Source organism: Equus caballus, chromosome 15, assembly GCF_041296265.1.
Source record: "Equus caballus isolate H_3958 breed thoroughbred chromosome 15, TB-T2T, whole genome shotgun sequence".
NCBI classification, from domain to species: Eukaryota; Metazoa; Chordata; class Mammalia; order Perissodactyla; family Equidae; genus Equus; species Equus caballus.
In genome coordinates, this window is record NC_091698.1 from 90,817,287 (window position 1) to 90,845,154 (window position 27,868).

Below are 27,868 nucleotides of genomic sequence, written 5' to 3' on the forward strand. Positions count from 1 at the left end.
AAGAAAGAATTTAATCTTTCTTGTAGCATGGTTGATCATATTTCTTGTTGTTTTTTTATTGACAGTTTAAGAAAAGATTTTATCAACGTCATAATGTCATGTAAGTTTTTAGGATTGTTGTCTAATTTGGGAAAATTCCATCAAGAAAGTAGATTAGCGGTTGACTAAGGATAAGAGGGATGGAGGACTAGACTGTGATGGCTAAAGGCAAGGGCTTTGGCGGAGGCAATGAATAAAAATCTTCTGAAACTTATTGTAGTGATGGTTGCACAACTCTGTGCATATACTGAAAACTCACTGAATTGTATTCTTTAAATAAGTGAATTGTATGGTATGTGAATTATATCTCAATTAAGCTTGATAAAAAAAACTCCATCAATATGGTTTCTTTCAAAACTGGGAGATTTGAAGTATTTTGCAGGGACTAGTTTCTGGCTCTGAATACTTCAAACCTTGTTTCTCCTCCATGACCCGGGTAATTCCAAGGCCGGGTGCTGAAGGACAAGATCATAACGTAATGGTGTCTTTAGCCCTGTCTTTCATGGCGAAACACAAGGTAAATCAGCACAGCACGAATAAGAGCGGTCTTGGAAGCCATTCCCACAACAGGGAAACGCAACTGAGATGCATGAATATCCACTACACCCCAAATAATGAAACCCCTCTCCAACTTCTCCTTATTTGGATGCCCAAAATCCCCACAGCCACTAGGACACCAGCTGATAGGAGAGGAAGTGTTACAAAGGAGAAGCAGAAGTGGAAAGAGCCAGGGGTCTTACCCAATGTGGGTCAAAGTCTCTTAGGTTTTGCAAATTAAACAAAAACATATGATCATTTTTAACATACAGCAAGGTGCTTTTCTAGGCCTAAGAAAGAGAAGGATCGTGAAGCTGAAGCTTGTTAGATCAAAGTCTTAAACAATTTGTGAATTAGTAGACATAAAGCACTTTGAGAGCCTTAATTTAGAATCAGAATTCTAGATCCGAAATTGGACATCATTCAACTTAACCCACTAGTTTTTCCCATGAAGAAAATAGAGCCTATTGAACTATAGAATGTTGCCCAGGAAAGTGGTGTAATGTAAAACCCTCATGTGTAACAATAAAGAAATTTCAGCAATTGAGAGTGTTCCTCAGAATTACCCAGATAGGAGCTGAGCCAGCACCACAGAGTTCCCTACTAACTGACTTAGAATCTGGACAAGGAAAATCTTACTCCCACTGTAAAAATGATTTTAGGCAACTAACATGCTGATCACAATCAAGTGTATCTATTCATTAATTATGTACTAGAAAGAAATAAAGTTAGATTTTTCTTTTTTTTTAAAGATTGGCACCTGAGCTAACAACTGCTGCCAATCTTTTTTTTTTTTTCCTGCTTTTTTACTCCCCAGGTCCCCCCAGTATATAGCTGTATATTTTAGCTGTGGGTCCCTCTAGTTGTGGCATGTGGGACGCCGCCTCACCGTGGCCTGATGAGTGGTGCCATGTGCGCACCCAGGATCCGAACCGGCGAAACCCTGGGCTGCCGAAGTGAAGCATGCGAACTTAACCACTCAGCCATGGGGCCGGCCCCCTAGATTTCTTTTAAAACATTCTATAACTTGTTCTTTTCGCTAATTTGGACCCTTGGTAAGAATTTAGTGTGTTTTAAGGGTACCTGTTGTCTTATTATAAAATAAACTTCTTGAGCAACCAAACACACACACACGAGAATAGAAATAGAAAATAGATAAAAGGAATATGGTAAATCCATAATTTCTACTAGCTTAACAGCCACTGGTTTTCACTTTGATATATTTACTTCTGTTTTATATTTAGTGTTGCTATAAACATAGAATAGACAATTTTGTATTCTTTTTTCACTTAACATTATAACAAATATTTTTCCTTGTTTTACAATTTTAATAACATCATAACATCTCATCATGTAGGTATACCATAATTTACTAAACTATTCCTCTATCACTGGCCATTTAGGTCGTTTCTGATTTTTTAAATTATAAATAGTGCTGAGATAAAGGATCTCTTTGTGCGGATTCTTTTGTCATTTTTTAGACTTTTCTCTAAGAACAGATTTTTTCGAAATGGCATTATTAGGTTAGAGAATGTGAATTTATTATGGTTCTTCATACACGCTATCAAAGAGTTTTCCAAAATGGTTGTGCCAATTTACCATCCCACCAGTTATGTATAAAAGTGTTGACTGAAATAAAGAGTCTAGGTAAATAAAGGTTAAACGGAAGAGTGTATTTGACAATGAAAGTGAGGAACTCGCGTCTGGGGCAACAGTCCGACAGAGTATTCTGAGGAACTGCCTCAAGGCCTACAGGGCTGAGCGCAGTTTACACACTTTTTAACAAAGCAGTGTGTGTGCAGGAAGGGGCTCACACGTCTAATAGTCAGATACTTCAAGGATAACAAGAACTTTTGGTTATACATCAAACAAGGCTTGGAATGTTGGTGTTATCTATGCGTGGAGGGATACAGAGTTTTACTTCTTCCCTCAAACTTTAAGAAACGCAGCTGGGGCACGTGAGAGAGAGGTATCCTTTATCTTGCCCTGTTGTTGATCTTTTCAGTTGGCATCTTCAGTCATGAGCTAAGGGGTTCAAGGTCATTCTAACACAGGCTTAAGATGGCCTGCACGCCTGCTCCACAGTACAGCTTGAATTTTTGTACTGACGCTAAGCCTATGCAGCTTGCTTGCTAGATTTGCCTGTTCGACCGGGGAGGCGAGGGGGGTTGGGGGAGGGGGGTGGGGGGGGGGGGCGGTCCCAAAAGTTTGTTCACAAAGGTATTCATTTTATGATATCCTCACCAGATCAGGATATTATCTCTTCTTTTAAAGTTTTATTCATTTAATAAAGGGAGAGAAATAATCCTTCATTTATATTTAATTTCATTTCTTGGATTTATCATTTTCCTCCGTGTTTCTTAGGAAGTTTTGTTACTGGTTGTGAATGGTCAATTCACATCTTTTGCCCATTTATCTATTTCTGCTTTGATGTTTTATTTATGAATTTTGATGATTTCTTTAGACAGCAAAGCTATCAGTTAATTTGCTATAGATTATTTTTCACTGTTGTTTACCCTTAGTTTATTCATTTTCTTTGGCACTGTTCCTTATTCTAAAGCTTAGTTTTTGGGTGGGAGGTAAAATGAAATTGATTTAGAATATAGCTTAAATGTGCTACTCATTTTTACTAATAAACTATGAAGCAGAATTCAAAGTTCCAGATTTCTTTTTCTCTGCTAAGCTTCTTTCAGGTATATAACAAATTCTTTAAGTACAATCCATACTAACTTACAAGGAAATAACAATTCTATTGAACCCAAGCCTTTGGGCTGGCCGCTAAATTATTTCTACAAAAAGTCATGTTGTTTGGAAGCCTCCACCCTGTGTGATTAAAAAGGCAAATATTTCAACAAAATCATGAAATGTGCCAAGCAGGACTTTAAAAAAATCTACATGACATCAAGAATTTATAGGGAAAAACTATTTGAGGAGATGGTTGTGGGCATCTTTTGAACAAAGGAAATAAAGTTCTTTGTGAAATATTGCAATAGGACGTTAAAGGAAAGCAGCTGGGTTCTATTTTATTAAGGAGCATTTTCAGCCAAAACAATTTTTGCCTTATGAAGGGGATGGGGGAACAGATTAATATTCTTGAATATTTCATCCATATTTCCAGGTGCTTCACAACTGATAAGACAGTCTAATGAGGAGTCTAATAGAGATTTGAATTGATTTTTCACTAATCCTTTTATTTCTTGGAAGTAATGAATATATTATATTGCATTATAGATTCATTCATCTGCTATAAGTGCTTTTATTGGCAGGCAGATTTTCCAGAGTGTAAGTCTTTAAAAATTATCTTCTCCAACAGTGCTATAATTAAAGTTGATAAAGAAGGATAATATAGAAGAGCATATTTTAACCATAAATTGTGGTGTGAAAGGTCAAATGAAAATAACACGTAACGGAATAATATCAGTTGGGGTGGGAGTAGGGATGAGGTAGAAATAGGCTTATAAAAATCTGTGGGGAATCTTTTTCAGGGCATTGATATAATTTAAACAGTCTACATTAAAAATACATTAGATCTCTACCTTATACTATTTACACAAATAAATTTGAAATCAGTTATAGCTCATATTTATTGAGCGCTGACTATGTGGTAGGCCCTGTCGAAAGGCTTAATGTGAATAAACTCTTGAAATCTTCACAATCCTCCATCAGAAAAATAGTATTATTGTCCCTATTTTACAGTTGAGGAAGTAGAATCTGCTCATGTATCCTATTAATCTGTCTTGCTCATATTTTATCTCTTTGTCTCTGTGCACTGAGTTCTGGGTTAATTTATCAGTGCAATCTTCCTATTTACCAATTCTTTCTTAAAATGACTCAATAAAGACTTTCTCCAGTCTATTGAGATTTTTTTCTTTCACTACCTTTTCCTATTTCACCAGAGTTCCTCTTACTTATTTATTTGGTTTACTGAGTCCCTCCTTCTGTTGGGGCTGACCCTTCCATTTGTGCCGCGTAGCCCGTCCTCTCCTCCGTTTTTCCTCTCTCTGTCTCTCTCTTTCACAGTTTAGTGTGATATAATTCACAACCTACACGATTCACCCATCTAAAGTGTACAATTCAATGGTTTTGTATATTCACAGAATTGTGCAACCATCGGTGCAAACTAATTTTAGAACATTTCATCTTCAAAAAGAAATTCCGTTAAAAAAAAAGAAACTCTGTACCCTTTACCCTAAAAAAAAAAAAGGACTCTGTTCTCCCCCTCCCGGTCCCTATCATCCACTAATCCGCTTTCTGTGTCTACAGATTTGGCTATTCTGGACATTTCATAGAAATGTTTTTATGCAATATGTGGTCTATGACTGGTTTCTTTCACTTAGGATAATGTTTTTGAGGTGCATCCATTTTGTAGCATGTATTAATGCTCCATTCCTTTTTATTACTGAACTATATCCCATTTTATGGATATACTACCTTTTATTTTTCCATTCATCAGCTGATGGACATTTGGATTGGTTCCACTTTTTGTCTATTATGAGTGAGGCCGTTATGAACATTTGTGAGGAGCGTTTGTGTGCACACATATTTTCAATTCTCTCGGGTATATATGTAGGAGTAGAATTGGTGGATCTTATGGCAACTCTGTTTAACTTCTTGAGGAATTGTCAAACTTTTTCACAGCAGATGCATCACTTTAATTTTCAACAGCAGTGTTTGAGAGTTCCAATTTCTCCACATCCTTGAAAATACTTTTGATTGTCTTTTTTTATTTTAGCTATCTCGGTGGGTATGGAGCAGTATTTCAGGTGCTTCTGATTTGTGTTTCCCTGATGCCTAATGATGTCGAGCATCTTTTCATGTGCTCACTGAGCATTTGTATGTCTTTAGAGAAATGTCTATTCAAATCCCTTGCCCATCTTTAAATTGGGTTGTCTTTCTATTATTGAGTTGTAAGAGTTCTTTATGTTATCTAGATACAAGTTCCTTATCAGACATATGAATTTGCAGATATTTTTTCCCATTCTGTGGGTTGTCCTTTCACTTTCTTGATGGTGTCCTGTGAAGCAGGTAAGTTTTAATTTCGATTTAAATCCAACTTACCAACTTCTTATTGCTTACACTTTGGTGTCATAGCTAAGAAATTATTGCCTAACCTAAGGTCATGAAGATTTACTCTTGTGTTTTCTTCTAAGGATGTTATAATTTTAGTTCTTACATTTAGGACTGTGATCCATTTTGATTAAATTTTTGTGTATGGTATGAGGTAGAAGTCAAAATGCATACTTTTTTGCATGTGGATGTCCAGCTGTTCCCATACTACTTATTTATCAAGGCTCTGTTATCAAAGATCAACTGACCATAAATGTAAAGGTTTGCTTCTGAACTCTCAGTTCTATTCTGTTGATCTCTATGTCTAGACTTATACCAGTACCACACAATCTTGATTACTATAGCTCTGTAGTAAAATTTGAAAAGTAGGAGTTCACTAACCGTGTTCTTCTTTTGCAAGAATGTTTTGGCTATTCTGAGTCCCTTGAATTTCTATATGAATTTTACAAGTAGGTTGTCCATTTCACTAAAAAAAAGGGAGATGGGATTTTTATTGGAATGGCATTGACTCTGTACATCAATTTGGGGAGTACTGCCATCTCAATAGTACTGTTTTCCAATCCATTAACAAGGATGTCTTTCCATTTTATGTAGGTCTTCTTTAATCTCTTTCAACAATATTCTCTCTCTCTTTTCTGTCTGTAATCTCTCTCTCTCTATTGGCACCTTCCCATCAGCACATAATGTAGTCAAGTTTCTAGCATATTAAAGGAAAACAAAAACGAACTTTCTGGACTCTACTTCCTTCCAGCTCTTATCCTTTCCCTTTTATCTCCTTCTCTGTCAAATATCTTGAAAGTTTGGTCTCTCCTCATTGTCTCCACTTGCTGTCTTCTTACTCTTCAGTCAACTACGGCTTGGCTTTAGTCCTTACCTCTCCACTACAATTGCTCTTGATTAGATACCCAATCTCGTGTTAACTTCAGTGAGTATTTTCAGTCTTTATCTCACCTCTTGTAGGATTTTATATGTTGACTGTTCTTAGTGTGAGGCATTTTTTCATGGCTTCCCATTAACCACGTGCTCTTGTTTTCTGTGTAGTTCTCCAGCAGCTCCTTCTCATTCTGCTCTGTTCTCTCTTCCATTGTCCATCCTGTAAATGTTGATGTTTTTCAGGGCTCTGCATCAGGCCCTTTTCTTTTCTCATTTCCCTACTCCCAATTGTCACTTATTTACAAGATGACTCCCCGATAAACAGCACCAGCCCAGATCTCACCCCTGAGCTTCAAGTCCACTTATCCTGCTGCTGAGTAGACATGTCTCTTGGAGATCCTTTAATGGTAACAATGTCAACATGTTCATACCTTAGTTATTCATCGTCCCCTGCTCCTTCGTCTTCCCTACCCCAGCTACTACAGCTACTACAGCTAATCAGTTGCTCAAGCCCGAAATCTAGAAGCCATTCTTGACTCCTCTCGCCATTCCCCACTCTCATCACTTCGTCACCAATTCTATCAATTATACCTACTGAATAAATACATCCCAAATCCATGTATTCTTCTCCATCCTTATTGCTACTTTACTTGGTTCATGCCAGTATAAGCTCTTACATGTGTTTCTGTGACAGACTCCTGCCTCCAGTACTCCCACTTTCATCCATTCCCCATATTACATCTGGAATAATCTTTCCAAAGTGCAAATCTGATATTGCAACTCCCTTGCTTAACCCTTTAATGGTCTCTCATACTTAGCATAAAGTCCAACATAGCTCCTATTAAAGAATACTATTTTAGGAAAAATAAAATCATGACTCTCACACAAATATAAACTTAATATGTCAAAGATTTTTATCTCTTTATTTAATGAGGGAAGCAGTAAGATGTTACAACCAGTTCAAAAGAGAATTCAAAGTACCACACCTACATAGGTCAATCAGGAAGGTTGAAATAATTTACAATAGATGCAAAACTGGCTTTTTCTGCAGGTGGTGGCAAAATTTGCATGCCTCTATGGGTCAGACTTCATTTGCAGGTCTAAGGACAAAAATCTTGCTACCAGTTATCTACAATTTAGGAGTTTTAAGTAGCTCCAAAATCAAAGAAAGGCACAGAGACCCCAGAATCAGATAATCCAGTAGGATGAGTTAGACAAGGTACCCAGTTGGCTTTTTGGTCCATGCCAAGACTTTTGCTATTTTTCCCTTATTAGGCCTTTTTGATCTGGCCCAAGCTTTCCTGTCTGACCTCAGCTCTTACTCCTCTTTTCCCATTCCCCTCCCCAACCCTTACATTTCTCTAACTATACCAAACTTCTTTTAGATTGGGATTATGCTAGCTGCTATAAAAAACAACCCCCAAAATAGTATTGGTTTAACCCAATAAGAGTTTATTTCTTGTTTATGTAACCATTCAGTGTCAACCTGTGGCTTTCCCCTATCTGGTGATTCAAGTACCCAGGCTCCCATCTTGTGGCTCTGCCATGTCCTGGGGCCTCAGTTCTCTGCATTCAGCCAAGCAGGGAATGAGGGAAAAGGAGAGCAGAGAGGCCCCCATCCCTGCCTCACTTCTTAAAAGCCCTGGCCCAGCTGTGACACATGTCATTTCTGCCCACATTCAATTGGTAGTAACTATTCATACAGCCACCTTGATACAAGGGCTGCTGGAGAAGGGCTGCTGGGAAATGTAGCCCCTGGCAGGGCAGGCACCTTTCCTGCCACACAAACATCCCCTACTCTGTCCTTCCCCTCCCCTACACTTTTTCCATACTATTTCCTCTGCCTTGGCTCATCCTTTCTCTGTTGCCAGCCTAGTTTCCTTCTACTATTAGCTTAAGTTTCACTTCCTTCAGGTACCCTATCCTGATAAGTTAGGTATTCTTGTTCCGTGCTCCCATAACACACTTTATTACCCTGTGATAGCAGCTATCAGCTTTACCATAATGTTTATCTTTTCCTCTCTAGACTATAGAAACTATAAGAAAAGACACAAGCCTGTCTTATTCATTCTTGTATCCCCACCACATGGTATATAATAGACCCTCAATAATAATTTGCTAAAGTAACGTAAATAAGACTATGCCATTATTTAAAAGAAAACAGTAGATTAAACTATGTTAGTTGAAGAGCTTCAGACTCACTCTAATTTCCTTTGTTGTGGATGTTTCTAAACTATTTTCTCCTAGAAATACCACCCCCCAACAATAACAAAAGGACAAGTTGCTTGCTAATAGTACCTTAAAATTATTTTCTCCAAAAAAATGGTATGTATATTAGATAAAAATTATCTACACAAAACTCTATAATCATGTTTTTTCCCCCTTAATCCACAGTTATATGCTCTCTAGTGATTCACGCTTAGCCACAGTCCCCTGGTCCCTTTCCGGGGATAGTCCTAGCACAGGTAAACCAGACTTTAAGAGCTGATCTGATGCCATGTTAAATATACCTGATTTAGAATACAGACTGATTCTGGCTTTTAGATAAACCAGGTAACTTTCCCCCATCTTATCTTTCTACTTTACCTTATTTTTTATTTGATTGTATATTTATTTTTATCTACCACTTTTGTGTCCGGACAGAATAACAGTGCTACACATTAGAATCATCAGGAGAGCCTTAAATTCCAGGGCCCGGGTCTTACTCCATAACAACTAAATCAGAATGTCTGGGGTTAGTAGCCAAGCATCAGTGGTTTCTAAAGATCCTCAGGTAATTCCAATGTGCAGCAAAATTTGGAAACCACTTGCACAGCAGGTTTTAATCTCAGTTCCAACACGTGCTGGCATTGTAAACTTGGACATGCAATTTAACTTCTCTGTGGAGTTAAATAATATAAAAGTACCTGCCTTATACAGCTGGTGTTATAAGGATGAAATGACACAAAATAAAGTGATTGGATCCTTGCATAGAACACAGTAAGGGCTATGTGATTGTGTTTTTGGAGGGATGGGTTATTAAAGTCTACTCCCAACGTGGGGAAATGTCATAATTCACTATGAGCTAAACTGCTACCGCCCCACTCCATCCTTCAGTGTAGCTTGGCTTAACTATGGCCTCCCAGATAGTTTGGAAGTATCATCCAAACCAGGATAATCGTCCATGGACAATTCCTTTAGTGTAGTAGAAGTAAACACAGTCTCTGCTCTTCCAGAATTTACATTTTAGTGGAGGAGATAAATAATCAACAAATTAATATATAATTTCAGGCAGTGCTCATTGAAGCCATGCCAATGCAATAACCTTTACTCTGAATTCACTGTGGTCTCCAGCTAAGAATATACTTGGCAGAGGGGAAGGCCTTTCTATTAGCTAAAAGGAAGTGTACTTTCCAAAGAGTTAAACCATGTATTTCCTTAAAAAGTAAAAGTCGTAAGTCTCATACAAATACAAAGTGAACATGTGTCAAAGATTTTATTTACTCATTAATGAGGGGTGGTAAAATGTTAGAAATAGTTTAAAGGAGAATTTAAAGTACCCATTTATATTGTTTAATCAGGAATAGGAAATGAATTTACAAAAAGATGCAAAATGGCTTCTTCCAAGGAGTGGGAAGATTCAATCCGAAGTTCAATGAACAAGAGTAAGTCGTCTTGCTATTAGTTACCTACAATTTAGAGTTGTACAGAGCTCCACAAACAAAGACGGAAAGCCCCCCATCAGAATACCCGGAAGGCACTGCCAGACTATGGCTGGTTTTTCACTGAAGACACCCAGTAATCTTTTGCTCCATTCAATGTATTTCACAATTTTTCCCTATAATAATCATTCTACCTGTAAACACCCAGCACCTAGGCAGTTCTTCCGCTTTACTGCTTTTACTTTCCTCAATTCTCTTGCCTCTTAGCTGCCTTTGGCAGGGTTGGATTGTATTTCTTTGCTTCCTACACACAGCCTTCACAGTGACAAAAAGCGGATCCCTCCAGGAAATCCCCATCTTCCCCCACGGTGCGGAGGGAGACCCCAGAGAGGTGGTTGGCTCCGCCCCTTCCCCCACAGGCCCCGCCCCCGGCCAGCCCAATAATCGAGCTGTGCGCAAAGGTCACGTGAGCAGCCGCAGTCCCGTGAGGCCTCCAAAGTGGGACGTGGCACAGACGTCACTCAGAAAATCCCTTCGTGCCGGCTTTCTGCCACCGCTCATCTCGTCTCTCCCACTTTCCATTAAATGCCTCTTTTTTCTTGCCGCTCTGGTCTCAGGGATGGTGGCCTGCCAGGCTACCCCCAACTCAAACGATCCTAGGCCTACGAGCCTGCCCTCGCCCTCACGGAAGAAGGGGGGATTTATTAGCGCTGAGGCGAGCTGCACTTCTGATTGGGCGTGACGTCTTGTCAATCTTCAAGTTTTTCCAATCAGGGGCCGAGTCCACCCAGCGTTCCGCTCTTCCATTGGCCTGTGTGCCGGGAAGGTGGAGGAAGAGGGGTAGTCCGAGGTCGCGCGAGAGCGGCGCTCGGCACTCAGTGCGCAGCTGCGAAGCAGCTGGCCCGGGCTCAGGCTGGGGGCGGGCTTGAAGACGCTTAGTTTGGTTTTGGACTCGGTGACTGAGCTGTCTGGGTTCAACCGCTGGGCGCAAAGCGTTTTTCAGGGGCCCGGCCAAGAAGGAGGCCCGCGATTTCCCGATGGTGTCCATGACTTTCAAGCGGAGCCGCAGCGACCGGTTCTACAGCAACCGGTGCTGCGGCTGTTGCCATGTCCGCACCGAGACCATCATCCTGGGGACCTGGTACATGGTAAGGGCGGGACGGGAGGGTAGGGGCCCTGCGGGGAATGCGCATGAGCGAGAAGTGGGGGAGCCCGGGCTGAAAGGGAGTGTTCCCTGGGAGGAGGTGGGACTGAAAACGGGGTGTTGGGTGGGGCGAGAAGGTGTAGGGGAGCTTCTGTTTGGGGTGCTCTAACTTTGAGGGAGGAGACTGTCCAGGAATCGGAGTGGGGGTGGGAGGGAATGGGGAGATTGTTTGGCAAGAATTAGGGGAAAAGCGGGACTGGGAAAGGCGGAGGCGTTGCGGGGGCGGGGGGCGCGGGGGAGGAGATGAGGGTGCTAGTTTTTGGTGAGGGTTTCTGGAAGTTACTAGACTTCAGTTCTTTTTGTACTTCGTGATCTGAAAAGCCCCCCGTCCCCCCCACCGCCACCATTGGTCTCTGGAGTTTTTTCCCCTAACGAAACAGTTGGGAGCGGCCCTTGATAAATGCAGCCTAGTTTCGACATATGTCTTGCTTGAAAGGAAAGGAAAGATCCAATTGTAACGCAGTTGTCTGTGGTTCCTGGACCTTATTTGTTACAGTGTGTTTGTGATGTAGGCAGAAAGGCATCTGTTGTGAGTCTAGACATTCTGTTAAAGGCAGTACCTTTTGCTTGGATTTACACTCGATCTGCTTTTTCCTGATGCAACTCGTCCCTGCCTATTAGACGCTTTTCGTGTTAGACCCGGTCCGTTTTTTAAGAGACCTTTATTGAGAGCCTGCTGTATTTTGCCCACATATGCTAGCATTTCCTGGATTCCAAGATCTGTGCAATTCTATGTCATAACCAAGTTGACGACGTTGTTAATTGGTGGTTCACTGGTACCACTTTGTGATTTCCTACTGTCGTCTCCAGTCTCCGTACACGTTGAAGCTCGTTTGTCTGTGACTTCTCAGTATGATTCTGTTTAGGTAGTTTTAGGTTATGAAGACTTTACAGAAGCTTTTATAAACTTCTCACATTGTCGACTTGGCCGCTTTTGCTAATGACTTTGTGATTTTTTTTTTTCGGTGTGGGAGGTTGTGCCATTAGTGATACCACACAGTTTCTGATAACTTCTGTGAACTGCCAAAAAGGGAAGAGCTTTATCACAGATATTGTTTCTGTCTTTGTCCGTCTTCGTTACTTCCCTACTCAGTGCCATGAAATCATTACCACTTGCACAAACACCAGATGAGAATCCTCTTCAGTTGGGCAGATACTGTTTCATGGCCCACCCCCAGGGGGACCCCCTGACCTCCACATTATTCCTGACTGCCCTGTTGTTTTTTGCAGGCCTGCTTCATTACTGTACATTAAAAAGAACAACAACAAAACTTGAATGTATAGGCTTATTTACTCCTACTAAATTTATTTTGGTATTTCTGGTAGCTTTACATTTCAGAAACATCATCTTATTGGTATAATTATATCACATTTTTATGCAAAGACCCCCTCTTGTTCTGTATTTTAACAGATTTGTAATACTGGACATCAATCATTTAACTTCCTTTTTTTCTCCGCTGTGCTAAGGGTTTGGGTCTTCAGTTTCTTTTGTTCCTCCTTAGCTCTGCCTTCCGTTCTCCTAAATGAACAATTCAAATCTTTAGGGTCCTCAAGCCTCTTACTCAACCCTGCCTCCCTCATCCCTAGAAGATGATTCCCTCCTCCTTAACTGAGAAAGTCCAGCTGCCTGGGACTCGCGCCTGCAAACTTAATCTTCCTTTTTCTTCTCGGGTTTTTCCCTCCATTCACAGAACAAAGGATTTCTAACTTCTCAAGAAGGAAATAAGCACCATCCCGATTTCAGCCATCTGAATGTAATTGGCTGTGTTTCTTCCCAGTCTTTTGTAGGCAGTTTTTTCTTTATGCAGTGGGCTCCGCTCGTAAAAATGAAAGGAATAGCAGGGAAAAGTGGGAATTATAAATAGTGAACCTGAAAATGCAGAGAGAAAAACTTTAGTAAAGGCATGTATTCTCCCAAAATAGGGGGTGAAGAGTTTAAATCTGTTCCCTACGGGAAGCATGCATGTGAAAACATTCCACGTCTCTCCTTTTTTCCATGCTTTAGTTTCACAATTTTAAAAAGATGCCATAGCTGTTCTTACTTTGCTGGACTTTTCTTAGTGGAACATTGTAAATTGCTTCGTCAATTAATCTGTCTTAAGAGATTTATTGATCATCTACAATGTAAAAGGCTGTGGTGGACATAGAACAAGACCAAATCACAGGGACCGTGTGTCATTCGTCTTTTGTATTACTATTACCTGTGAAATAGAGGCTCCCAAATGTTTCTTGTTTTGAACATGGCATCCATCCATCTGTCCATAGTATTTATAGCATTACAAAGAACTTTGGAGCACAGGTACAAAAATGGAACTTATGGTACAGTGTCAAGAGAGAAGGAGATTGTGATCGGTATTATCAGATTCAAATCAGATTAAGGACTGGAAAAGGCCACTGGTTTTGTTGATCACAGTATTTCTGGTGACTTTCAAAAAGTGTGGCTTCAATACCAGAACAATATAAAGACACAATTTCTGCCTAGTTGGGGAGACGTGTAACATTTAGAAAACAAGACCACCTGCACAAAAGTGTAGTATAATATTTCTAAACAAAGAGAACTTGTCCAACCAGTGCATTTTGTTGCCAGAAGCTTCTTTACTAAAATAGAGAAGCACTGTGGAAGTGAGTGAGGTAGAATGTCACTTCCCTCTCCAGCTACCTTGCCAAGATGCTCTCCTCCTCTGTTCTAGGTGGGAGAATATTTATGATTCTCTTTAGATTGCCTCTGTGCTGTTTGGAACCTGAAGGTGCAGCCCCCGCCTCCTGTCGGGCCCAGAAGTTGTGTCAGTGACTTTGTATCTGACACAGTATCAATGCTTTCTAGCAACTGCTTCTACTGGTCTAGTGTTAAGGCACCTGCAGCACTGTATATGCTAAAGCATTAGTTGTGTGGTATTAAATAGTGCAGCAGGTCATAGAGAAGCCAGAGCCAGTTATTAGGTGCACCAACCCTGAAGCGTTAGCCTTTGGCATTTTAGATTTGAAAGAAGCATGCCTAGCTTAATACCTGGTTAAGTAATATTAAATTTCAGAATGAGCTCCAGTTTAAATTGTGGTGTTCCTGAAATGGTTTTCTCTATCATTTATTAAAGAATTTGAAGTGAGATGATTTTAAACAACAGTTTCTTAGGTGGCGTAAGTTCAAACGTTTATTAAATGATTGAAAGTGGGCTTAAACATCTGCTGCGGGGGTCTCCTCCTTCAGGGTTAATGGGCTATTGCAAGAGGACATTTTGAGCATTTGCTATAATTTTAGATCTTGGAAAGATTTAATGTATGGCTAATTTTACACGAGTGTCTCAATGATAAACTTAGGTTGGGTAGCCTAGAGAAAAACACGGACAGCTTTCCTCCCTCACTCCTGACTCCTTTAAATAAATATAGTTTGTTTATGTTTCAAAGTTAGTATCTTTCCCGTTTTGTTTTGTGCCTCAATGCCTTTGCAAATGCTATTCCTTCTCCTCCCAAGTCCTTTCTTGAAACTTTATTAAGGAATATCTCAAATAACAAAAATAGTGAAATAGTATAAAAATCTTCCTTTTACTTATCACCCAGCTTCAGTCTTTAACAACATTTTGTCAATTCCAGTTAATTTTTTAATGGTTAGCTCACATGTGTTCTTGGTGGAGCTTTCCTTACCTCCCAGCCAGAGGGCTCTGGTTTCCTCACTGTGTACCTAGAAAGTTTCTGCATACCTTTTGTATGTACTTATTAAATTGTATTGGTTGCACATTAGTGTGATTATTTCTTTCTTATTTTTCTCCCCCTACAACAAGATGTCCTCCTTGAGGGAGGAAGGTGATAGGTCTTGCTCAATAAAATATGTGTAGTAGCTAAGTTATTAATTAGAACATTTGAAGTGTTCATTAGACATTTGTTAAATGAATTGTCTCCTCCAAAAAATGATAGGAATGACTCATTTGAAACTGCATATAATGGTAACAACAACAAATACATATATGTAGTATATAAAATATACATTTAACAAGATTTTAAAGGTAGTCAATATTGGTCTTCATCTGCTGCCTATTCTTTGCTGATGTGGTGTTGTAGACTGGCTCCGTGTGGATGCGCTCTCTCTGCCTTATCAGGATGCTCTGAAGCAGACACTTTGTTTTAGTTATAGTTTCAGCAGATACTGGGTTGTGGCAAAATATGCTGTGGGAAACTAAAGAATAATGATTTAAAACAAAAACGAAAACCAGTCCTCAAAGAATCTTCTGGGATGGATGTGGCAATGAAATGAGAAAGCAAAGAGGAATTACTCTCCTTGAGGCCAAGTGCTTCCATGGATCTGATACTGTTCCTTTGTAACCAGTGAAATCGAACACGCCTGGGTTTGTTGTTTGTTTACTTATATAAGGTGTGCAGAAGGCTTACAAAAATAATGCAAACTGTATTGTTTGACCGCTCCATTGACAGTGCCACTCCCACATTGACTGCTGTGTTGATTGCCCGTGCTTTTAGCATTATTTGCTGCCTTTCATACCTCTCCATATTACTAGGTTTAGAAGTTAATCATGATTTTAATTACTTTCTTGTTAATTTTGTTTCCAATGCAGTAAAAGGGAAAAATGAATCAGGAATAAATATTCTGGAATTGTTTGTACATAGTTGCTATTTTTCAGAGGAATTTTCTATTGCAAGATTATCAAGTTAATTTTATGTATATTTTGATAAATGCTACATGCAACTTAGTAAAAATATAAACTCTAATCAAAAGTAAATAGCACGGGGCCTGTGTATGAGCACAGGATAGGTGCTCAGTGGTGAATCTTTGGAGCTCTCAGGGATAGGTTTTCCAAATTAGTACTTTAATATGTAAATTAGGATTCTAATGAACTATTACTAATTCAGTGAAGATTTGAAAAATTGTTTGAGCTTTTAATGATGTAATGTTGAAATTTATTTTACCACTTCTTGGTCATTTTGATTAGACCTCTGATTTATTTTGTTTCATATTCAGGGGTGTGTCTCAAAATGAATTGAAATTTGGAGTGTCATGAATGCTACAAGAAGAAAATAGTGGATGAGTCTGTGACTTAGCCATGGGAAAGAAGAAAAGAGATTTTTATAAATCCTACATGTGATAAAAATATTTAAGAAGAGAAAATTAAATTAATATTTTTGGTGTGTCATTTCCTTCATTTAGTAATTAAGTTTCCATCTTTTTCTGGACATGAGAATGTGTTTCTGTACTGTGCAGGGCTTTTTAACTGTGACTGTATTGTGTTTAGGAAAGAAGAGCTTGCTGAATTGATTTCAAATTGATTTCCGTACACAGAGTATGTAATGTTTCAGTAGATATATTTGATTCTTCCATAATTAATTCACCTAATCGTGTTAACTCACACACATACACCACATATGCTGGCTAAAACCTGCTGCAATAAAAATGGGCAATAAAGAAAGCCCTCAAACGGGGAGCCTCCTTGCAAATATGATTGCCCCTTGTGAGACCTTTTAAGAGCTGAAGGATGAGAGTTGAAGCACCATTGCTGAGCTCAAGTGCTTGCATCTGAGCAGTGCAAGGAAAGAGGCATGCTACTGACCATGTTTATTTGGAGAGTAAAGTATAAACATTTTATGGCCTTAGATAATGGTTTCTTTTGGGAAGACCTCAAAGCAGGGGTTGCTTAGGAATGGTGGTAAGTAACCATGTAGTGCTAAGAAGCTGGCTGTCTTAAGAACCAGGTTTGTATCCTAGCTCTGTTCTCTCTCAGCTCAGTGAACTTAACACAAGTTATTTCGCTTTGCTGAACCTTAGTTTCCCCATCGCAAGTGGGCTTTAGGAATATTTACTTCGCTAGGTGGTTGCGAGGAATAAGTGAAGTAATATGTGTAAATGTACTTAGTGTATAGTATATCCTCAGAAATATGAATTGATTCTGAATTTGATATTGTAACATCGTTTAGATCGCCTAACCTTATCTTGTTTAAAGATAAAAGTTTGGGCTGCTCTCTTTGAGAATGTGAAATGCCTTCAGCTGATAAGCTATGTATACGTGTTGTTCAGGGTAAACAGGAGAGAGCTACATAATAGTTTGTTTAAAATACTGTTGATAAGGCTCAGATAGCCCTTGAAAGTCTCAAATGTTCAGATTTTCTCAAAGGGGCAGAGAACAGATTCTGTGAACTTTAGTTAGGGAGGCCTAACTCCAGTCCTAGGGGAGGTTTCTGTATTGAGTCGGAAAAGGGACTGTTTTGAGCACTTAAAGGAGGTGATGCCTCCTAGGACACCCTAGGGACTTACTACAACTGGAGCATAAATAATTTCCTTGTTCGAGTTACAGCTCTGGTAGAGTAGGAAAATTCACCAGCTGTTAACTGTGAGATTTCAGCAAGATGTTTGACAGAGTCTCAGGATGCTCCTCTGGGCCAGATAAAGAGTTTTCTTCACAGGTTGCTGATGAATGAGAAGAGGACGGCCTCTGGCAGTTTTGTCCTCAGCCCGTTCTTTTTGCTGGTGGCTTAGGTGGAGATACTGATTACACACTGATCATATTTTCAGATGCAGGAAGCTGGGAGAGAGAGTGAATCTGTAGGGGGTCAGAATCTAGATGGAGAAAATCTGGACAGGCAAGAATGTAGTAAGATGAAATTTGATTGCAAATATTCTAGGGCTTGTGCTTGGGCTTCTGAATCCAGCTGTCCAGGTAGAGGTGGTAGCTTAGCAGGATGAAGTGTGAAAAAGAGGGTTTTAGGGAGTTACTCTCATGTGACATTCTAAAAATTTATGAAGCCAGTGTGATTTCAGGACACATGAATTGAAATCTGTTGGCTAGGGTGTGGGGACCAAGATCCCGGTGTGTTCTGACTAGGCTTATCTCATTTTAGTAGTATGTCCTACAAACTGGAGCATGTGTATAGAGGACAGCAAAGAGGGATAGCGAGGTAGCTGGAAAATGTGCTAGTTAGAGAAATGGTTTAAGTACTTGAATGTTTATTCTAGAAAAGACAGTATTTGGAGACACATGTCAGCTGCCCTTAGTTGTTAGAGGAGCACTTATTCAGAAGGGGGAGCAGATAGTCTCAAAGACAGAGTTAAGACAGTAGGTGAAAGTTAAGTGATGTAGTCAAAATCTTGGAAAGTCTCGTAAGCATTTGAGTCTGGTTCAAGAGGACATAGTTCTCTATCGCTGGGTGGGAGATGACTGTGGAGGGGTTTCAGGCGTATCTGACGGGCATTGTGTTTCTCTGATGGATAAGTGTATTGGATGAACCGTAGCTTCTTCAAACACAGACGCTCTGAGATGGGTATATGAATAAATATGTGACTCTGAACAGGAACAATTTGTGGTGACCCCTTATTTTTAATTGTTGTGCCTTTTTATTCTGTTATATTGATGTTACACAGGAGCAATCAAACATCATTTCTCCGAAATGGTTAATGTTAAGTTTATATTTTCACTTTATGAAATGTTTATTTTAAACTATTCTTGTGGTGGTGTTGCATATTTTATCTCACAGTCTTCTACTATTTTATATCTTTGCTACTGCAAGTAAAGCAATTTTAAATATGAGAAGACATCTAAAGATTGTGCTGAAGACTGCTTCCTGGTTAATAATATAATTGCCAAAATGTCTTTCACAGGTGGTAAACCTATTGATGGCAATTTTGCTGACTGTGGAGGTGACTCATCCAAACTCAATGCCAGCCGTCAACATTCAGTATGAAGTCATTGGCAATTATTATTCATCTGAGAGAATGGCTGGTATGTTTTTCTTTGAAAATATCTCCTGCTAATTAAACACGCACGCACACACTTGTTATTTAGGGGAGGATTGATTGAATTATGCTTGTTATTCTACTTGCTGAGGCATAAAAGTGTTTTTGTAGGTTTTTCAAAGATAGAATTATGAGTGAGCATTTCCAGCCAGAAAATGGAATGGAGTCCTGGAAGACTTTTGAGAAATAGGTGCCTTGTTGGGTACTGTAGAGATAAGAGGGGAAGAAGGATTTCAAGAAGACCGTGAGCCGTTGGGGGTCAGCTGACATGTGTAGTAGAGGATGGGAGATTTGCTCGTGGGGAAAATAGACTCACAGTAAAATATAAAATGTGAATTATTGGAATATTTGGTGACATCTTTTGCTCAGAGTCACAATTCTAAATATATTTCTATTGTTTAGATGAAGAAAGACTTGACATTGGAGGTAAAAATAGTGTAACCCTGGGACATTCATGGAAATTACCTTTTTAAACCTATTTATTCCCCGATAGCAGTATTTTCATTATCTTTCTCTGAAGTACAGGTGGGAAAAATTGTAGCTATGATTTTATATTACTATAAATTATGTTAGAAATTTAGTATTTGAACAGAAATTATACTTCAGACTTTTCAGTGCGAACAGCTTCTGCATGTTGATTTTTAAAAATTTCACTTCAGAAACATGTTCCAGTTCACGTGTGTTATATTTATAATATTATGGGATCTTAATTATCATATTCTTAGATTTCTAAGCTTTTATTACAAAGTTCTGAGCTTCATTACATTTATGACCTTCTCCCATCCATTTATGAAGTTGTTTTTTTAAAAAATTTGGTTGGTAATTCAAATGATTCATTGTCCACAGGGCTGACTTCTGTTTCTAAGAGCCAGGTAGGGTTTTGTGGCTACCTGTCATACTCTATAGTATCTCCTGATTGTCTTTTCAGATACAGTATAATCCTTTAATTTTGTTATCAGATGTGATAGAAGAAATACCAGGAACGTATTAGAAACATCCCTTCTATCATTTGCTTTTTTCTGAGTAGTCTGTTTTTATTTAAAAACCAAAGTAGAACAATAAATAAAATTTGAGCTTCTAATGGCTGTTTTTGGTATTTTCATGATTTTACTTTAGGCTGTAAAATTTTACTAAACCTGCTCATGTCAGCATTTTCCCTTGTCATGTATGTTTCTCTTAAAGTCGAGGTGTAGAAAAAGATTTATGGTTCTTGAGATTCTTGTAGTTTGTCCAGCTGGCGTTCTTGGCTGGAGCTGCAGGTGTGAAGTCATGCGTTTATTGCGTGTTGCATGAGTATTGTGACTGCTGTAGAGAGAATCGGATGTATTGTCGTATTTTTGTTGATTATAATTCTGCCAAAGCCCTTATTCTTGAGAGAATGTAAAAGTACGTAGTTCTTGGTCATTGGTAGTTTGTGTTTCTTTGAAAGTTGAAATTTGACTTTGCCTCCGTCCCAGTGTTAAAATAACAAGTTAATTTCTGATCATTGGCCTGGTGACAGATTTTAAATAATGAGGTTCTTGGTTAGTTATTTTTAATCAACTAAACAGGATATGACACTGGATATATACTGAAATACTGCAACATATGCAAGCTGTTTTTCAAATATGAATTTAACCTTATTTACATTCACCTCGGGAATCGGTAAACGCGTGGGGGCCTCGTAGAGGAGGTTCCTGGCTCTGCTGGGGCTGGAAACCTGAGCTTCCTCTCCAGGCATCTGGCCCTTGTGTTTTGTTTGCTTTATTGATTCCCAAATCCTGGAGCGGCTCTTGTTGCAGGCGTTATATGTATTGCCCGCCCCCTCCCCACTTCCCCCCTATCGTGTTGTTTGTTGCTCTAATGGAAGACGTTGAACTTCACTTGAATTATTCTTTCGATACTTTAAGAAATGGAAATAAGCGTGTAGTCTTCCATAACAGATTTTTGAAAGCTGATTGTTTGAATTATAAATTTTGCTTTCAAGTTTGATGGTACCTCTCCCGTTTGATTTTGTCTTTTGTTTATATCTGAATTCTTCCCTCTTCAGTGCCATTTTGCATGCTGCAGCAGGAAGGTCCTTTAAATTCTTAATATTTAGCTATCCTATATCCTCTAGGAAAATTTAAAGAGGGCTATTCTGACTTACTGTAGTGGCAAATATTGATGATGTTTATACTGCCAAGTGACAAGATGATATGTAACATTTATCCAGTAGTGTGAATATTCAGCAGTTACGTGAATCTTTCATCATTATTCGTGCCCTTTGGGTTCTTAATGTCTATTCATAGTCACAGATTCAACTGTAGATTTGTGCTAAGAATCTCAAAATGTGTGATTTTGTATTGTTTGAAATTACTTGGTTGTTTGTGAGAAATTACTTGGTTGTGGATTAATGTAGAGAAAGGGAACAACCTGAGAAAGAGTTGAGGAACAGAGAAGACGACAGACGCACGTACAGCAGAGAAGCCAAGGTGAAGAGATGTGGAGCGCTGAGTGTGGACGTTGGAATGAGGGAGAGGTGGGAGGGTTCAAGGTAAACCTTGCATTCAAATGATGTGTCTAAGGCGAGAAGGGGCGTATGTGGCATTCTTTGGTTTAATCATCTGTCTTTTAAGCGGATGCCAGCCTTTTCCTCCACTTGAACCCTCCTCGTCTCACAAGACCCAGCTTGTGTCATTTCTTTTGTATTTTTTCCCTGATTTTCCAGGCAAAGCTAATTGTTTCTGCTTCTGTTGTAGCACTTCCCACATTGGATTAAAATGATCTCTTTACATGTCCTCAGACTCTTAGACTCTGGGGAGAGATGTTTCTCTAGCAAAGTACCTGGTTCATGTGCCCGCCTAAATAAGTGTCAGTGAGTTGTAGCAATTTAAGGGGCAAGAAAAACAAAGGCGTGAATTTCTCAAGGTTCATTACTTAATGCTGAGGCAGGTTTTTTGTTGTGTTTTTTTTTAACCCTCTTGGCCTTAGATTTTTTTTCATAGCCAGTCTTGAAAATACTTAGCCATTTTAAAGCTAGCTTTAAAGCATTATTTTGTCATGAAGAGTTTGTTCTTTTTGTTATGTAAGTAGCTTAATTAGATTTTTGTTTTTGTTTTCTTAGATAATGCCTGTGTTCTTTTTGCCGTCTCTGTTCTTATGTTTATAATCAGTTCAATGCTGGTATATGGAGCAATTTCTGTAAGTATCCTGTGTTTTCACCTTTTAGAGCTTGACGTTTACTGCTTGGTACTTACTTAATTTCCTCTATGTGATGTGATGTTGCGGTTGTGTTTTTTCAGTATCAAGTGGGTTGGCTGATCCCGTTCTTCTGTTACCGGCTTTTTGACTTTGTTCTCAGTTGCCTGGTTGCTATCAGTTCTCTCACTTATTTGCCAAGAATCAAAGAATATCTGGATCAATTAGTAAGTGTGTATGCTAATTAAACTTTTTTTTTAAGTAAAATATTTGAATTGAAATTCTGAGTCAGCTTTAGGTACTATTTTTATTTAACCTACCCTGTTTATTTTTAAAAGTATTTTAAAATCATAACTGTTACTCCGCTTAACTACCATGTTGAAACCAGTAAGATGAAAATAGAGTATCTTCTTACCATACCATTTGGATAATCCAATATTAAAGGTCCCTAAAATGGATGTCATAGAACTCGGGGAGTACTTCAGCTTTCGTTTTGAGTATACTTCAAGTATAAAAATTTGACTGTGTTTGGCACTCGTTAAAGTATTAGCTTTTTGTCTTTGCAGGCATCCGTAGCAAATATTTGAGTGTCTGCTGTATCCTTCACTTTGTTCTAGGCGAACCATTGGTGAATGGTGTAGGTGTAAACATAACTTTCCTCTCTTCAAGGAGCACACCATGTATTTGGGGAGGCAAGACATGAAGACGTTATCTGTGGTGACGAGCTAGAACTGTCACATGACAGCAGAAAATGAGGGGCTTAGATTAATGCCAAATGATGGAGGGGCAGGGACTGCTCTGGGTTGCGGTGTGGGGTCCAGATAAATGAAAATTCATTTAAAAAATGCTGTCTTTTAGGGCTTTTCTCCCCACTTCCAGATTTCCTGTCTAGTCCATTTTGCATACCACCAAATTTGTCATTCATTCGAAAAACACTTGTTGATTGCTTATTATGTGCAAGGCAGTCTGCTAGGTCCTAGGGATATGTCAGTGGAACTTAACTTTCTAGTGAAGGAATTGGAAAACTGACAGTTATTGAATTAAAATTGCAATACAAGCTGTGAAGGAAAAGTGTAGGCTGCTGTGTGAGTGGATATCGCACAGGTGTCAGACCAGGGCTGGGAATTGAGATTCGAAATGCACTCGAGTCTGAATACGAATTAAGATAGAAGAAAATGGTCAAGTAAGAGAGACACCTGAGGCAGGAAGGAACATGGACAGTCAGGGGACAAAAGATGCCCATGGTGGCTGGCACACAGAGTAAGGGAGGGGCAGCAGCGTGTGCTGAGGCTGGAGAGAAGTAACCGGGGCCAGGGCCTGCTGGCCTGCTCAGCAGTGGTCAGAGGCTTCCTAAGCGTGGTTCTCTCTGATCATGTCATCGCTGGCTGAAAAATTACAATCCTTTTGAATAAAATCCAGAGCATTCCCACATGACCTGGTCCCATACAGCCTCTGTCCTTTTCATTTATTTATAGATGAAGCCTTAAAGAATAGTTTTATCCCAGGGAGATACTTAGCCAGGGTTTGGGGTTTGTATGTGCATTATTTTTTCTTTTTCTTTCTTTTTTTTTTTTTTGTCCTTTGGGATTTCTATGTATTTTTTATGAAAATGTGAAATTACTTGGGCATTTGTGTTGACATTTCCATTAAAAATGGATATGTTTCAAAAAATTAAATGAGCATCATAAAAAGAAAAACATCAAAATGAATTTTTTACAATTCCTTTTACAGACCCCTGTGGTTTCTCCCCTCTCTTGTATTCATTTGATCTTTCAGACTGGAGGGTCGTTTCTCTGTTGGCCAGCTTGTAAATCCTAAATTATCCTTTTGTAATGCCCTTCTCCCTGAACCTAGCTCGTTGCCTTGCACACAGTAAATGCTCAAGAAGTATTTGACTAAACAGAGCTGATCCTTCTCAGTAGAACATAGTATGTCTGCAATAAAGCATACAGTTTTGCCTGGCTTTATAACCAGGGGCATGCCTTGTTTTTCCTCCCTTCTGATGAGCTTTGAGACTGATGATTGGTTTTTAGAAAAATTATTTCCCCCGTAGGACTGTATGGCCTGTAAAACTTAGGTAAATCTCAGCACCTCCTGCCTTCTTGACTCAGTGACCCAGGGGCAGATTGGAGTCCTGTACTTTCCACAGGCCAGAACGATGTAAAATAGTGAAAAGTAAAGAGAAAATGAACTCGGCTTAGACTCTTAGGAGTATTCTGGGTATTAAACAAATGTATTTTAAGCGATCATCGCATGCATTAGTGATAATAAGGGTTAAAAGCACTTTGAGTTAAATTCTCTTTATAAGTTTTTATTAGAATATCAGTTCTGACTTTGGTGCCTTTTGTTTGTATTCTTACTTGCTTTCCAGGTTATCACAAAGTGCAAGTGCCGTGGCTGAATTATAAGAGTGTGTGTATGTGTTTAATTAATGAACTCTTTTTTTTGCGGGGGGTGGGTCAGGAAGATTGGCCCTGAGCTAATATCTGTTGCTAGTCTTCCTCTTTTTGCTTGAGGAAGATTGTCCCTGAGCGAACATCTGTACCAGTCTTCCTCCATTTTGTATGTGGGGTGCTGCCACGGCATGGCTTAGTGATGTGTAGGTCTGCACCTGGGATCAGAACCTGTGGACCCTGGGTCCCCAAAGTGGAGTATGCGAACTTAACCACGTGCACCACCAGGCTGGCCCAATAAACTTTATTTTTAGGGCAGTTTTGGTTTCACAGCAAAATTGAACAGAAAGTAAAGCAAGTTCCTATATGCTTACTGTTCCCATACACTCAGAGCCTCCCCCACTATCCACATCCCAAACTACAGTGGTACGTTGGTTACGATTGATGAACCTGCATTGTTACATTGTTATCACCGAAAGTCCAGAGTTGACATTAGGGTTCACTTTTGGCGCTGTACATTCTATAGATTTGGATAAGTGTGTAGTGACATCTATCCATCACTGTAGTATCATACAGAATAGTTTCACTAAAAATCCTCTTGGGGCCATCCCAGTGGCAGAGTGATGGGGTTCACGAGCTCTGCTTCGGTGGCTCCGGGTTTGCAGGTTTGGATCCTGGGCATAGACCTGCACACCACTCATCGTGCCATGCTGTGGCAGCATCCCACATATAAACGTAGAGGAAAGTTGGCGCAGATGTTAGCTCAGGGACTATCTTCCTCACATAAATAGTCAGTCCGTCTGTCTACCCACCCACTCTGCCTGTTCATCCCTCCCTTTTTTTTTTTATAGCCTGATTTTCCCTATAAAGATGACCTCCTGGCATTGGACTCCAGCAGCCTCCTGTTCATTGTTCTTACATTCTTTGCCTTATTCATCATTTTTAAGGTGAGTTGCAGACTAAATATGTGGGGGGCCAATTAGGCTGTGAGACTGTCTACCTAAACCTTTTGTTGCCTTATCTCCTTTCAGTTCACAGGAAGTGACAGTGTTTATTCTGACACAGTAGTAGAGTAGCTTTTAGGGAATGTCCTCCCCCTTGTTTCCAGAGGGTGGTTGGAAATGCCAGGATCCTTCCTAAGTGTAAGGAATATCATTATGTTTTTGGAAGTGGTTCATGATTTGAATTGAAAATCTAGTAAAATTCTCAAGGTTCAGAAACAGAATTTCTTCTGCAGCACAATGGTTATCAGACCTGAATTGAAACCGATCTCTGATTTCTCTGTAAAATGATGATGATAAAACTTGTGGCATTTAAATGAGAGCAAATAGAGAAAGGGCCTGGCCTGTGCTAGGTCTAATTGGAGGTCACTTCCCTTTTCTGTAGAGAAAATGTGGAGGAAAGCATTATAAGTCACCTTAATTTTAGAGTAGGTAGCCTGTTGAGTTTCTAGCATATGTAAATTTTCTTTGTATTCTTTTAGGCTTATCTAATCAACTGTGTTTGGAACTGTTATAAATACATCAACAACAGAAACATGCCAGAGATTGCTGTATACCCTGCCTTTGAAGCACCGCCACAGGTGAATGACCTTTTAATATATTAAAACTTCACTAGCCATTACTGATGATTCCCAAGAACCTGCATCTTGACTTTCTCTTCAGTGCCATAACTGTGGTTTAGGGCATGAGTAGCTTAAATCCACAAGATTCGCATTTCCCAGTTGGCATCCTGGATACACGGGTGAGAGGCACCCTGTGCTGCCCATCTCACTCACCCTGGCTGTTAGATTTGATTCATAAGTGGTCTCCAAGAGGGTTGCATTTTGCGGGCAGGTCACAGGAAACAGCAGTGTGAGCCATGCCAGACCTGTGGCTTCTGGCATTTCTAAGGATGGGGTACTATCAATCAAAGCTTGTGTTGCTTTCAAAAAAACATCCATATGATCCAAAGGGCAGCTGGTTTTTCTGTGCGGAGAGGAATGCAGTGTGTTCCCTGAGTCTGTGGGGAGGCTTCCTTCTCGGGGCCCTTGAGTCGCTACTGTCCTGTCTTCCCAGGTTTTCAATGTGTAGAATATTGTGGCCCATGTAGGGCCAACCTGTCACAGTTGGAGTCACTTAGGTTAGAAGGCCACTCCTATAGAGGACATGATGTAAGTACCTGATGCTCTGACTACAGATTCTGATGAAATTCAGGATCCAGCATCTCAGAGGCTTCCTTTAGTGTGGTTCAGTGGGGCACTTAACCTAGATCCTCAGCCCCTGAGGTGTAGTTGCCACTGGTACTTTATCAGTCACCCTGGAACCGGGCAGAGCAGTGGCACATGCTTCCTCTCAGGTGTCCTGGTACCCTCAGGGTCAGATCAGAAGGGAAGTTCTGCCCGTTTGCTGCCCTCCCTCCACCCCAGCAGTCTTGGATCAGACATGTCACCTGCATGTGACATTCCAGGTTGCTATTCATCTCTGCTCTCAGGAACTACTGAGCTAACATTTTCTTCAGCTCTTCCCTGTGGGTTGTATGCCCCGATAGGACATAAAATCTGAAAGCTTAATTATTCCAGGTAGGATTTTTAAAGGAGAATTAAGTCCGATATAATTTTTTTCTCTCTTCAGTATGTTTTGCCAACCTATGAAATGGCAGTGAAGATGCCGGAAAAAGAACCACCGCCTCCTTACATACCTGCCTGAGGAAACTCTGCCTTTGTCAATAAACCCTACACCAGCTTTTTTGTCTTGTTTATTTTACAGAATGCTGCAATACAGGGCTCTTAAACTAGTTTGATATAAAATACGTTTTCCTTTGTTTAAGCATTTATTATCAAACACTAACAAGCTTTTTGGACATCTATTAAAAGTCAGTTTTTTTTGTTAAGTCTATTAAATTTTAGTAGTTTTTGAAGACAATCTAGGTTAAGCAAGAGCGAAGTGCCATTGTTTGCCTTTGACGGGGGTGGGAGGGGGTGTTCTCTACACATTGTCTTTTTAACTTTGCACTTTCTTTATGTAATAGTTTGCATTTTGGTTATTTGCTGCCCTGGATACTTTCAGGAAGGATGAGTTAGATGTTCAGGGCGAGTGAGTTGGGTATAAGATCTGAAGTTTTCAGCTATGAAAACAGGAAAAATATATAACATTTTAACTTGACTGTGGAAGATGACGGTTGCATGTTTCTAATTTGTATGTTTCCGTCTTTGTGATAAGATGCTTTAATAAATCTCTTAAACATT

At 39.6% G+C, this 27,868-nt stretch overlaps 1 protein-coding gene across 1 annotated transcript; it reads left to right on the forward strand.

The window, feature by feature from the left end:
* The first annotated feature begins 9,984 nt into the window (after nt 1–9,984).
* On the forward strand, nt 9,985–27,868 carry LAPTM4A (lysosomal protein transmembrane 4 alpha). Its single transcript, XM_001503353.7, has 7 exons — nt 9,985–11,305; nt 18,956–19,076; nt 22,176–22,252; nt 22,354–22,476; nt 25,494–25,589; nt 26,126–26,224; nt 27,255–27,868. Exons 1-7 carry the CDS (start codon nt 11,195–11,197, stop codon nt 27,327–27,329), a joined length of 702 nt encoding a protein of 233 aa, XP_001503403.1. The 5' UTR covers nt 9,985–11,194; the 3' UTR covers nt 27,330–27,868.